Raw genomic sequence first — 13288 nt, 5'->3', positions numbered from 1 at the left:
CAATAAAGTTGGCCAAGTAATTATTTGAATAATTGGTAAATATCTTCCATGTGTTTTAGCCCTGGCCTTTAAGGAGGACCAAAACATATAAATTAAGTCAATTATTAGTTATAAGGAGCAGCCACTTGGAGGGCATTCTTAATTATGAGTTTTAATAATAAAAAAAAGTAAGTTATAGAGTAGATGTTTAAATATATGGATTGATTATAAGTTAAAAAAGGATTGATAGAAATATAAAAGAATAAAAAAGATGTAATATTGGGTTGGATAGCAATGTTAATTACTGAATGAATGAATGAATAAGGTGGCTGGCGGCTGGGGCACATGATGGTTGACGAAGTAGCAGAGAAGTGCTATAATATAAAAAGGAAAGTAAGGGATATGAAAATAAGAATGAATGAAAGGCATTAGAAATCAGTGACCGGCGTGAGAGAGCAAAGATGGTGGTTCTTGGCACCACCTCACCTTCAATTTCCTGCTTGCCGTCTTCAACTCAAACCGACTACAAGGCGCGTCGATACTGTTCTTTTCCGCAACGCCCACGCCCACGCCCACGCGCTTCACGTTTCTTTTGCGGATCCCCTTTCGCTCCAAATGCCATCCATTCTCCTTCTCTGGTTCGTTCCTTCCTTCGTATTTCAATTCGATTTTACTAATCATTGATTTGATTCACAATTCACCATTACATACATACAGTCTGTGACGAATGAAGCACTGAATGTTATGATTTCTGGGGCTCCTGCTTCTGGTAAAGGAACCCAGTGCCACCTCATCACCAACAAGGTTAGCTTACCTTCTCTTTTTCCTTCCTTCAATTACTAAATAGATAGATAAGCTTCTTAGTTCTTATTTATGAACAAACACAATTCAAATGCAGTACGGTTTGGTTCATATTGCTGCTGGAGATTTACTTAGGGCAGAAATTGCCACTGGAAGTGATAATGGAAAGCGAGCCAAACAATATATGGAGAAGGGACAGTTGGTCCCTGACGAAATTGTTGTGATGGTATGTATGTATGTATGTCGTGACTAATTTCTCTTCAATTCTTGTTTCTCATATCATATCCTTGTTTTTTTTTTTTTATGCTATATAGATGGTTAAGGAGCGTCTCTTGAAACCAGATTCGAAAGAGAATGGTTGGCTTTTGGATGGATATCCCAGGAGCTTATCACAGGCCACTGCACTTGAGGCTCTTGGCTTTCGGCCTCATATTTTTCTTCTTCTTGAGGTTTCTGAAGATGTTCTTGTGGAGAGAGTAGTTGGACGGAGATTAGATCCTGTTACCGGCAAGATATATCACTTGAAGTATTCTCCTCCAGAGACACAAGAAATAGCCGCAAGGCTTACCCAACGCTTTGATGATACAGAAGAAAAGGCATTCATCAATATATCCCTATATGAAACTACAATCCCTTCTTTCCACTAAGATATCTCATTTCTTTTCCTTTGTTGTTTGCTTTTGACTTAGGTGAAATTGCGATTGAATACCCATCATCAAAATGTGGAGTCAGTCCTTTCCATGTACAAAGACATAACTGTTAAGGTATGCTCTATAATCTCTCCCTCTTACATGGCACAAGCAATCCTGAGGAGTGGACATCATTTATAAAGCACTTTTACCTTACCAATTTAGAGTGAATAATCCTTGCCACAACAGTATAAAATATGGATATCCACAAGTTCATACCTTGTTCTTGTAGACAAGATGCCAAGTGTATCACTGTCTCCTCAGCATGAACAATAAGAAAAAAATGGACTTTATACATTTGAACTAAACAATGATTAATAATATAAAACATTTGATGTATTCAGACAATGGAACATTTATATTGGTTGCTTAACTGCTTCGAACATGAATGTTGTGTTTCTTCAAGTGTTTTTTGTAGCTGGTATCTGTCAGTTTATTTTGTGTTCAATAAGATCCTACTAATGCAAAAGCTATGATATACCTCTATAGGAAAAATATAGTTAGGATTTGGACAGGTTCTGCTTCATATAATTGGGTCAAGCCCAGCTAAGGTGCTTTTCTTGTCTTCAGATTAACGGAAATGTCTCAAAGGAGGAAGTATTTGCTCAAATTGATAGTGCACTGACAAGTCTTATAGAGGAAAGGAAGGCTGCTTCAGGATCTGTGGCAGCATAGAAGACCCATCTTTTGACATTTTGATCTAGCATGGTGCGTTGCTGGTGGTAGTGGATTTTAAATGATTTATTTATAGAGTTAAACAAAAGAGTCTTCACTCAAACTACGCTGCATTTTCTCGTGAAGATTGTCTCACGGCTTATATCCTCCCATTTGGAAAGCAATGTGATGATTGGCTTGGACCATGCATGAGGACCTGTGATAGTGTAGTGCGCAGTATATTTTACAAATTTATTTTTTATGAGAAAATGATTACCTTAAATTAAAATCGTTTTTATGTAATGACTAGCTTGTAAATGCAGGATTTTGTGAATTATCGTTTGTTGGTTTCCTGTTACTGCTTGGTCCGTATGTGGTGTTCTTTACCATTTTCTGTCCGAAAATCAGACATTAGATCTACCATAAAAGAGAATAATCTATTCTATGTTGTTGATTATACAGTTTACTTTGATGTTGTAACAGTGTCGTGGGTGTGAAGAATATTAACTGCGAATATTACTGAAGAGAATATTGAGGTACTTTTAAATCGTTCGAAGGGTGAGGTTAGAGCAGTTAAGCATTTTTATATTGAAAACTTACCAAAATGTTATTTTCTACCAACTTTTAAGTTATTATAACAAATTTTAAATTGAACAATTGATCTAGATGGATTGCATTGTTGATGAATCTTTGACTTTCTGGTGTCTGTTGTAGGTCTCTCTATTTAGTCAGCATTCACATATTGAGTAATTCTGAATCTTCTCAACAAACCTTTTTAATAATCTTTCTAATCACTAGGCACTACTGTGTGTGTATTCATGTTAGCTTTGTTGACTTCCATTCCCGTGTAAGTTTGGTTTGCGCAATCGAAGTTGAAAGATCAACGGTACTAGTTATTCGTACATCTTATAGCTATGGACGGATATGGAAGTGAATAATATGGTATTGATCGCAGTCAGTCACGAATCCAGGACTCATCAAATCAGCTTGGGCCGTAGCAAATTACTGGTTTTCTGGACGTGATCTAATTTTCATGTGCATGCATTTGATCTGGTGAACAGGCTAAAGGACATTAATTAAATATATTTTTAAATGTCTTAAATTATTTTAAAAGTTATTTTTTAATTGTCTTTACCTTTTTTTTAACATAATAAATATTTTTAATATTTTATTTATTTATTTGTTTAATGCACTTAGTGCATATGATAAATTGATGATAATTACTATTTTCATACAGTTGCTTCTTCTTTTTTTATTCAATTGGATTTTCGGCTTTAAATATAATGTTGTGTCTGTTTTTTTAGGAGAAATTTATCTTCAAATTTGAATTATAACTTTTTTTTTTAAAAGGATTTGAATTCTAACTTCGAGAGAGATTGTAGTGTCGATACTTCTAAATTTCTCTTATTGCAACAAGCATGATCTGATTGATTCATTTTGAATCTTTTTTCACCACAATTTGACATCAATGAAAGATTATAGTATTATTATGTTTTACGATTTATGATCAAATTGTGGCACTTATTTCGAATCAATTGTGGCAAAGCGAACTGTTTTCTGCGGAGTCGTGTCTAGTAATTATTTCTTACTCTGTTGGGATTTCCAAATGTTTGGAGATGTCCTGCCAGGATTAGTTTTTGACCAAAACTTTGTAATATGGGAGGTCCAGTGGCTTTTTTCATATTTTTGTTTAATCTGTCTTCTAAAAGGTTTGCCAATCTCTGTGCTTGATGTTTTATTCACCCAACAACAAATCTGAGGTGTTGCATATAGGTAGTATTAACTAATGAAAATGGAAGAAACACATTAACACACGTAACATAAGTAGTACCTAGTATATTAGTAGGATATATATATGATTTAGTGATTGATAGTATAATTTAAGCACCCTAGCCTGTAGTTGTTCTTTAAATGTGGTATTGAAGTGTGTTTGTTCAAGTGCAATGTTTTAATTGTTTGCTTCCTGCATGACAAACCAGTGTCATTGTCAAGTGGAGACAAGTTTCCAACATTCTACCATATGTGATGTTGTGATAACTCATAACTACTATTCGACACATATTATGGACTTAATTCATGCAGGTTTTATGTTGCTGAAGTTCTCCTTGCCCAGGAGTATTTGCACATGCTAGGAGTTGTATATAGAGACTTGAAGCCAGAAAATATCCTGGTACGAGAAGATGGCCACATTATGCTTACGGATTTTAACTTGTCACTCAGATGTTGGGTCAATCCAATAGTGGTCAAGTCATCTTCAACAAGTGTGGATCCAACAAAGACGTCCAGCTCATGTTCGCAGGCTAACTGCATGCACCCTTTCTGTCTTCAACCAAATTGGCATGTCTCATGTACTCCTATTTTATTACCAAGTGGAGCAAAATCTCAAAAAATTAAGGCTGAAATAAGTGGTCAGGTTGGTCCACTGCCACAACTTATAGTGGAGCCTACCAATGCTCGATCAAACTCGTTTGTTGGAACCTATGAATATCTTGCTCCGGAAATCATAAAAGGTGAGGGTCATGGGAGTTCTGTAGATTGGTGGACTTTTGGTATACTATTGTTTGAACTTTTATACGGTATAACTCCATTCAAGGGCTCTACAAATGAGGATACATTAGCCAATGTTGTGTCACAGAGCCTTAAGTTCCCAGATACTCCCATAGTGAGTTTTTGAGCAAGAGATTTGATCAAACCATTGTTGATATAAAAGACCCTCAAAGTCGATTAAGTTTTGTAAAAGGTGCTGCGGTGATAAGGCAACATTCCTTCTTTGAAGGCCTCAATTGGGCTCTTATACGTTGTGCACCACCACCCAAGGTCCCCAAATTTCATGATTTTGGAACTAGTCTTCAATCCATGGAGAATGCCAACGATTCACAACATTGTAAAGAGTTTGACATGTTTTAGTTAGTCAGATTCTCACTTGGCTTGCTTTCAGAAGTTGTTGTCATCCGTGTAACACTTGAGGCCACTTTATTAATGACAAAATGTTTTTTTTTATTACATTTCCTGTTATCAATACTAATTACAAATATACTATTTTATATCTTTGAAAAAAAGGTGAAAATTAAGCAATACTTTTGTAATCATTAGTGAAAAGGAAAAAATAAAAATATATTTTCAAATCTTTCCTCTTAGTTTTCTTTTTTCACTATTATATTAAAAAAATTCTTTTCATTTTTTAATAAAAATCCTGGCCTAATTCAGTATTCACAGTATCAACAACAAAACCACACACACACACACACACACACAAAAAAAAAAAAAGCAATTGTGAAAAGGAAGAACAAGGGTTTATATCTCTTGTAGGTTGTTGCAAGCATCAGGATTGAAATCATTGCGAAGAATAATTGATAGATGCTTTCAATGTCCAACCAAAAATTCTGCGAGGATGGCAAAATTTTCCGATATAGAGAAAGACAAATTTTTCATTATATTGCACATAATAATATAATTTTTTTTTACCGATAGGTCTTTCGATAAGGCTACTTGAGCCAAGAAACTAATTATCCGTCTTTTTATAGGTCTTATAATAAAATAAAATAGGCTTTTAAACAATTTATAGTCAAGTCCAACTTTTATATAGGTCAAACTCTTAAAAAAACATGATAAATAATAAATTCAATTCAAACTTTATCTTTTTAACAAAGGCCAGACTCGAGCATACTAAAGTTTGGACTATTTTCACTCCTATCCTCACCTTATACTCACTTAGATATTTTTTTTTTCTCTCAATGAGATTCCTGGGCATTTATAAGTATCCATTAAATTATAAAAAAAAATAGAAAAGAAATCTCAGAAAGAAATAATGACTTGAACAAATTTTATCCACACATATATTTTAACAATATAATTTATAATAAATTATGCAATGCAAAGCAACATTATTTAACAACATAAATATTTATAATAAAAATGTGAAGAGGCTGTTTTCTTAAAACAAATATTAAATGGTTGAGAAAAAACTTATATTAAATGCATCTAAATTTAAAATTAGCATAATCAACACATTTGAAAATTAAAGCATCTTTGTATCATATCATATATGGTTTTTTTAGGTAATAAATTATAAGTTCCATCAAATAACATTTTATATGGTGAAATTCACATGCAAATGGGGCAATTCACCAAATAATAATGTGCTGAAGTATTACAGAATGTATCATGAGCATTTCACATGTACAAATTAGAACTACTTAAATTTCAACAAATTTTCATATAACAATTATTTAGAGATACGTTTCTAAACCACTATTCGTTGAATTAATTTAAAATATTAGCATACGAATATGCTCTGTTCAATAATAAACGATTTTTTCAAATCTTTATAAGCTCTATAGCTTGGATCTATAACAGAAAAGAAAAGAGTCTCATAAGTACAATTCAATCTAGATCTACCATTTATGCAAAGGGACTTGGATCATCTACGACGGCCTTGAAAGGTTTTTTATGGTGGGTTGGGAATGAAAAAGAAGAAATTTTAATGTTTGAAGTTGATTACATCAACAAGATTTTGCCAGTGTAAATTTCACATTTAGCACAAACCAGACCTTGCCATAAACAAAATATCCTTGATTGAAATATAACAAAGAAGTTGAACATTACTCGAAGCATTAACTTGATTTGCTTATCTTGACATAGGTTGAATAGAAGCAAGCATAATATCAAATTAAAGGCATAGTAGAATGAGTAGCAAATCCATTCTCATCCAGCATGGACAGAGAATGAAATCCTCCTACTTTAGTATTCCTAATTACAATCCAAACCATATAGGCTTAATTAAACATATAATTAATAGAGTATCAAGGTCCATCTCGATGTAAAAGTTGGCAGACAGAAAGCAGGGAGAAGAGAGAAAGAGAGTGATGAGATTCACCTATGTCCTAACCATGGTTGGTGAGTAAGTGAAGTACCCAAGGGAACCAAAATATCTCCCAGGGTTCCATGCAAGTGTTTTGAGTTCCACATCCATTGACGTAGTCCTCAAGATGATGATGAAATGTACTACTTATGCTAAGCGGGAAATTAAAACACTATCCCTCCTAAAGATTAGTGGATTGGGCTTAAACTCCCATAGTTTAGCCTCTTTGAATTTACAGGATAAAAAAACAGTAGTTAGATATTGCCTCCCCTTACCCAAAGGGAAGATTGTTAATTGGTTGGCTGGTTAAACCCCTTTTTGTGAAAATTGATAAAATAAAAAATAAAAATAAAAACATATTTATGAAGACATGACTGATCCTAACACTAAAGCCTAAGACTAGCTAGATGTTACCATACAAAAAAGCTGGGACATCCAATGTCCATGATTGCTAAAAGTTCCTCTTCATCCAGAGGTGATTAGCATAGCTTGGAGGGAATACCTATTTTTGTAGAAGCAACTTAAAATTTCTAGTTGATGAGCTAGTTATCGATCTGTGATCTGCCATTTACAAATTTTGAAACCATTCTGTACTTTTACCTAGCCCGTCTTGGGCCCAAGTTAAGAAGATGGTTCTTTTGAGCTTGGCCTTTCCAGGGCCAAGCTTTGCTGTTCTTAATTTTTTTCCAACAAGTCAGCTATATCCGATAGCTTTTGTGTTGGTTTGGTTCTCTTCTTCCATTGAAGATGAAACAGATATTTTTTTGAGACAAAAGGAATGCATGACTCTCCAAACATGGAGAAACATTTGAGCCCCTACGGGAGGCTTCTTATGCTGGAAAAGCCCAAATGCCATTGATGGACTTTCATTTTGGTGTTAGTGAAAGAGTGGGTGTGTGTGAGAGAGAGCACCATGGTTAGGGCAAAGGTTGATGAGTGATGAGAGACTGGGAAGTTTTGACATAGCTAGTTTGAGATGAGTCTCTAGCGATGAGGAATTGGAGCTTGAAGAGGAGGCATGGTCACGCCTGCGGCACAGCAAAACACACTGTCAAAGATGTTAGCGCCTCTTTTTCGTAGGGGAATGGGAATGAAAAGGAAAGGAAAGAAAGAAAGAAACCAACCTGATTGCAAGGCAGGAGAAGGAGCAAGAGACATAGCTGGTGTTCCATAGTGCTGGGCATAGCCAGCTGTGGCGGCTGCAGTGGAAGCAATGGGAGAATACTGAAAGAGGTGAGCCTGAGGAGGGTAGTTCACACCATAACCCTGTCCGGAACTGTAGCCGCCGCTAGTTCCGCCACCGCCACTCCCTTCTCCGTACTGCAGATATGGGTAGAACGCTGCAGCAGCAGCTCCACTTCCATAAACCGGGTACTGTGCTGTTGCTCCTCCATACACACCATAGTAGCTCTGCACCATTTTAACATTATTCAATACATACAGCCACCATAATTCATTCATTCATTCTATACATTCAAGTCGTAGTAGTATTTTTAATTTAATTAAAATAGAAAAAGGTGGACCACTAGCATACGTTTGATTAAAAAATTTCGCGTGTGCAGTGTACAGAACCACATGAATTTTGAAGACTGTGAAAGTATAGATGACATGACTGAGAAAATGGACCACAATCGCCCCAAGGTGGAACACTTTGACTAGTGCTCGGGGGAGAGAAGGGAATCAATCAATCAAACAACAAACATTGTGAATGCCACCGACTTACCACGTTCATTTCCACATTCGGTAGGGTACAATAATGTCTTGTCCAACAAAAAGTTCATCCCCACATAAATAGTGAAACTTCCATTACAATTACTATCATACCCCCCCCCCCCCCCCCCCCCCCCCCTTTTTTATTGTCATCAACAGATTTTTCTTTTCTTTAGTCATGCATGTATTTATGCAACTAGTTAACGAGAATATTATTTTTATTTCAAAAACAAACAAATTTGAATTATATAAGCATATATTAATAATTAAGATTTTTTTTAAAAAAAAACCATAGGATTGTTTAAATTAATTACATGACTTATGTGTTTTTGTTTTGATTATTTATATATAATAAATTTAATTATAAATACTTATTTTTTTACTTTCATATAAAAAATACTATTATTATATATCTACCAAAGTCTAAATATATGTATCATGTATGTGAATCAAATTCATTATATTTACAATACTAATAGGGAATGGATCTTGGTAGTTACGAGATATGATATTTACTTTTGAATAGTCCAGAAGATATGATCACTATTTTATTTTCTTTCTGATGATAAAATTTGTTGACATGCCAAATTTCAAATATTGAAAATTTTAAGAAATTCGATCTAACGTGAGGTAAAAATAGAAACGCAATCCAATGTTTTTACTAGGTTTGTTTTTTTTTTAAAAAAAACATAGCTAAGGCTATATCAACTATTTCTTTCAAGCAAATTTAAAAAGTTCAAGCGGTTCAAGTTGCAACTGTACTCCTATAAAATGTGAATAACCAATGTGATCAGAAAAGACAAGAATAATTGGTAACTGAAAGAGAGAAAAAGAAAAACATTCAGAGAATATATCTTATACGATTTCGGAGATTGTTTAAGACGATTTTTGTTTTTAGATATCTACCAATTAAATATATTTGAAGGAAATATAGAAAGCAGGGGAAATAGTTTGGTTTCATGAAAGTTCAAAAGCCAATGCGTCCTAAAAGCTATGCTTGAAAACGCATCCTAGGTAAAAGATATAGAGTAGACAAAGAAAAAAGTAAAAAGTAAAAGTAAAATATGTACAAACCGTAGGGTAAGTGTAATCCGGCGAGTAAGGAGAGTACCTGAAAATAGTAATCAAAGAAAAACGATAGAGAAAGGTTAGAATCTGAATAGAAGTTAATTTAGCTAGCCAAAAATTTTACTGAAGAAAGTAAAATGCATGAGACAAACTAGGGCAGGTATGGTGCATGAATTACAGAATGTGGAGCCTTCATGCATGTGGAGTTTACACGCGTGTAATGGAAATTATACCACTCAGGCATTCACTCTTTTATATATAACTCATTTTCATATTATTTTTTTTGCTATTTCTGTTTTTCTTTTTCATCACACAACATATTATACCTATTATTTTTCTTTTTCTCTCTATCTTTCTCGTCCTTCCACTCAAAATAGTATTAGGTTGGAGGTTTAACATTTCCTTTTACATGCAGGAGCTAGGACTCCACCTTGATGAAATTAAAGGCGTACATTAAATCTGGACAATTGATTAATTAGCCAACAGATAAAGGTCAAAGATGATTTACAGATATGCATCGTCCTTTTTCTTTGCCCCCAGCACATGAGAGAGAGAAGGTTGACGGAAAAGCTCTCTCTATCTAGCTATAGGTATCATGTGGAGGTGGAGGTTGATTCTGTTATAAAAGAATATAGATGAACTGGCAAGGCAAGGCAAGGCATGCTTGGTTTACCCGTTAATGATATGTTGTGCATGAGTTGGCATTGCACGTGCCATGATCCCACCTTAATTAGTACGAATGTAGAGGAGAGAGAGAGAGAAGAGTAAAAGCATATTCAAACATACATACCCATAAACATTATAAGGTATCCCTTGCTGGATGGCATAATGAGGGAAGGTTGCTGCTGAAGGAAAAGACGATCCCACTCCCCCTCCAAATCCTGTCTGGAAAGAACCCATTACTCTAAAGTTCCTTCCTCCTCCTCCTGCCAATATCGTTACACCAATTAACTTAATCAATACAACCTACACTCTAATTAAGTCATCATTTTTTATTTATTTATTTCAAAATATATGATGAAGAAAAGAAACGCTAGCTAGCTTGTTTCAGTTAAATATGTAATCAGAATAAATGATAATATACAATGCATATATAAGAACATGTATATATAGTAAGATGTACGTATTTCAGTTAGTGAAAAATAAGTAAAGGGAATAAATGCAGTGGACGTACTGCTTTGGTTCCATGCTTCTTAGGGACATTTGTTTCCGAAAAATATACATGAAATAAAACTCTCTCTCTCTCTCTTGGATAAAACATAATAGAACTTTCCACTCTGGAAGAATATTCAAGCAGCTTAGCTGCCATTTAGCTGTGTGTCTTCCATTTTTATCAAAGAATATTTCGACACAGATATCATGACTTGGATTTCACTCAAGCACAATAATAATTTGCGGGAGGAATATCCATTATCGAGCTTATAAGTGAAGTACTATATGGTTTGAGAAATGTGATAGCATCTTTAACTAGCTAAAACGAAAAGATTTTATGTAACTTTTGTGAGATCGATCTTATACATTATGTCAATTCAAATCAGATGAGATTATTAATTACATTGTGAAAGCTAAAATAAAAGATATACGGACCATGTTTTGGGGTTGAAGGCTTAGATCTCTGGACACCCAAAGAAGCAAGGTTGCAGTTAGCTCTCCTACCGTCGATTACAGGAGCAGGATCCACACAAGCTCTCATGGCAGCTTCTGGTTCACGAAAAGTAACCTGAAATGGAAATCATTAATAAACATGAATTCATATATAGTTAGCACAAGAAGGAAGATGAATTTGACAAAGCCAATGAGAGGCTAGTGAAAAAAAAAATGTAATATACTTCATTTAGACGTGAGATCTAGGTAGCTAGCTACTGGTATATAGTAATAATTCAAGAATAGAATTTATGATGCTATATATATAGAGAGATAAGGGATAGAGAATAAAAGAAGATAATTAAGCATACAAATCCATAGCCTTTAGATCTTCCAGTGGCTTTGTCAGTGATGACAACAGCCTCCAAGATCTCACCAAATTGCTCAAAATACTTCTTCATTGTCTCCTTTTGAGTCTCCCAGGCCAAGCCTCCAACAAACACCTTAGTGTATGTTGTGTCACCAAACTGGCCAGCCAAATTAACTGGAGTCATCTTGAATTTTGTGGATCCAATCAAAAACACACTTCCTCTTTCTTGTTGGATGGATGATCTTAATCTTATTATTATCCTCTAGCTAGAGTCAGCTTTCAGCTATGACTAAACTTCCCAGTGTTATTTTCTTTTTTGTCAAACAATGAGTGTATAGACAGACAGATCTAGGTGATGGGGGCAGAAGAAGATGAGAAATACCCACTGAATTTTGGGGGGTGTTCTCTAGGTTGTGGCTGGAGATGAGTGGTAATATGAGAAGAGAAGAGAAGAGAGACAATTAGGTCAGAGATCAAAAAAATAAAAAGAGAGAGAAAGAGAAAATTGGGAGGGAAGAGAAAGCAAAAGTTGGAAAAAAGAGGAAAGGGCCTCACATAATAAGGACATGAATTATATACACACTGCCCCCACCTGCTTCCATTATTCAATGTTAATTTTAAGAATATCATATCATTTCTCAAACCGGATCACCAAGACCTTCCCGACTTATGCTTCTTCTGGTTCGATCCGAACCATTAGGTGATATGCATTTAATTATATTAATTATGTGCCGCGAATTTACTTTATTTATTTATGTTGGTAAATAATTTAGCTTTTCCGGTTTACCCATTATGGATTAAAGTTACATATTATTACAAATTTTGATTCAAAAGAAGGTCACAAGAGACCAATTAGAACAAATATATTGCATAAAATAATTACTACTATGTTAAAAAAAATATAAAATTATTTAATAAAGTATACTGCAAACATAGTGAATGAATACGATAAAAAAAAATAGCAAGGGGGTTGGGTCGATGAGAGAGAGGTAGACCGGTTTTGGAGCATAAGGGAACCGGAGTGTAATCCACGTGGCTATGATTAGGAGTAAATAGTGAATGTGTGTGGGTTTGTGTCCACGCGCAATCATGGGTGCGTGAGAGTGGATGATGCAGCAACTATTATTATGTTCCTTCGTCTTTGCACTTTCTATTATTTTGAGGAGACATGAGGTGTGGTGTGGGGTGCATTATTACCCTCATATCCTTTCCTTAATTACCTACTTGCCCCTATTCCAGCTACTCCAATCTCCACTTTGGTTTTGAACCGCAGCGCCAAAAAACGGAACGGAGAATGGCGCCAACAGTGTCTTGTGCTGGAGGGAAGTCAAAGGTCAACTATCCAATGGCCGTCTCTCATTAACAAAACACGCCTGTAACTACCTACCTTTGCCTTTCTCTGTTGGATAAAATTTAGATTTAGTGTTATTTTCTTAGATTTAAGTTCCATTTTCATAATTCCAATAATACTAGGTTTCTTTAGACTAATATAAAAGCAACCCGAACTTTATTGATTTAAGTGAGAAGTTTGTATTCTTATGTAAGATTTCTAAGTTTGAATTTTTTGCATGA

The 13288-nt window shown here is 34.8% G+C and overlaps 3 protein-coding genes across 6 annotated transcripts; 2 read left to right on the top strand and 1 right to left on the bottom strand.

Moving 5' to 3' along the window:
• Positions 1-293: 293 nt before the first annotated feature.
• Positions 294-4283, top strand: LOC114425074 (adenylate kinase, chloroplastic-like). 3 transcript variants are annotated; one of them, XR_003669191.1, is made up of 8 exons: positions 294-617; positions 697-783; positions 878-1006; positions 1095-1376; positions 1470-1544; positions 2040-2177; positions 2607-2659; positions 4206-4283. XR_003669191.1 is itself a non-coding variant. In XM_028391826.1 (7 exons), exons 1-6 carry the CDS (start codon positions 441-443, stop codon positions 2142-2144), a joined length of 855 nt encoding a protein of 284 aa, XP_028247627.1. In that variant the 5' UTR covers positions 294-440; the 3' UTR covers positions 2145-2177; positions 2271-2580. The 3 variants fall into 3 exon arrangements, 2 of the variants coding, with proteins under 2 accessions (XP_028247627.1, XP_028247626.1); XM_028391826.1 differs by lacking the exons at positions 2607-2659; positions 4206-4283 and adding an exon at positions 2271-2580; XM_028391825.1 differs by lacking the exons at positions 2607-2659; positions 4206-4283 and having other exon boundaries at positions 295-617; positions 2040-2580.
• On the top strand, positions 3780-4797 carry LOC114368525 (serine/threonine-protein kinase D6PKL2-like). Its single transcript, XM_028325757.1, has 2 exons — positions 3780-3832; positions 4206-4797. The coding sequence occupies exons 1-2, from the start codon at positions 3780-3782 to the stop codon at positions 4795-4797; spliced, it is 645 nt and encodes a 214-aa protein (XP_028181558.1).
• Positions 4798-6674: 1877 nt separating this feature from the next.
• LOC114425073 (RNA-binding protein 24-like) lies at positions 6675-12259 on the bottom strand. 2 transcript variants are annotated; one of them, XM_028391823.1, is made up of 6 exons: positions 11718-12259; positions 11350-11482; positions 10553-10688; positions 9769-9805; positions 8109-8394; positions 6675-8032 (listed from the first exon to the last, which is right to left on the bottom strand). In XM_028391823.1, the coding sequence occupies exons 1-6, from the start codon at positions 11898-11900 to the stop codon at positions 8007-8009; spliced, it is 801 nt and encodes a 266-aa protein (XP_028247624.1). In that variant the 5' UTR covers positions 11901-12259; the 3' UTR covers positions 6675-8006. The 2 variants fall into 2 exon arrangements, with proteins under 2 accessions (XP_028247624.1, XP_028247623.1); XM_028391822.1 differs by having other exon boundaries at positions 6675-8012.
• Between the last annotated feature and the right edge of the window lie 1029 nt (positions 12260-13288).

The sequence above is a fragment of the Glycine soja genome, chromosome 9 (genome assembly GCF_004193775.1).
Source record: "Glycine soja cultivar W05 chromosome 9, ASM419377v2, whole genome shotgun sequence".
In the NCBI taxonomy this organism is placed as follows: Eukaryota; Viridiplantae; Streptophyta; class Magnoliopsida; order Fabales; family Fabaceae; genus Glycine; species Glycine soja.
This window is presented reverse-complemented; position numbering and strand designations above follow the sequence as displayed.

Bases quoted from the DNA above. Each gene is read 5' to 3' on its own strand.
- LOC114368525 (XM_028325757.1), top strand. From the start codon at position 3,780: ATGGGAGGTCCAGTGGCTTTTTTCATATTTTTGTTTAATCTGTCTTCT. The intron at 3,833-4,205 runs GTTTGCCAATCT...TAATTCATGCAG, and splicing joins TTTAATCTGTCTTCTAAAAG to GTTTTATGTTGCTGAAGTTC.
- LOC114425074 (XM_028391826.1), top strand. From the start codon at position 441: ATGGTGGTTCTTGGCACCACCTCACCTTCAATTTCCTGCTTGCCGTCT. The intron at 618-696 runs GTTCGTTCCTTC...ACATACATACAG, and splicing joins CCATCCATTCTCCTTCTCTG to TCTGTGACGAATGAAGCACT. The intron at 1,007-1,094 runs GTATGTATGTAT...TATGCTATATAG, and splicing joins CTGACGAAATTGTTGTGATG to ATGGTTAAGGAGCGTCTCTT.
- LOC114425073 (XM_028391822.1), bottom strand. From the start codon at position 11,900: ATGACTCCAGTTAATTTGGCTGGCCAGTTTGGTGACACAACATACACT. The intron at 11,483-11,717 runs GTATGCTTAATT...TTTCCATTTCAG, and splicing joins GATCTAAAGGCTATGGATTT to GTTACTTTTCGTGAACCAGA. The intron at 8,013-8,108 runs GTTGGTTTCTTT...GCTGTGCCGCAG, and splicing joins TTCTCCTGCCTTGCAATCAG to GCGTGACCATGCCTCCTCTT.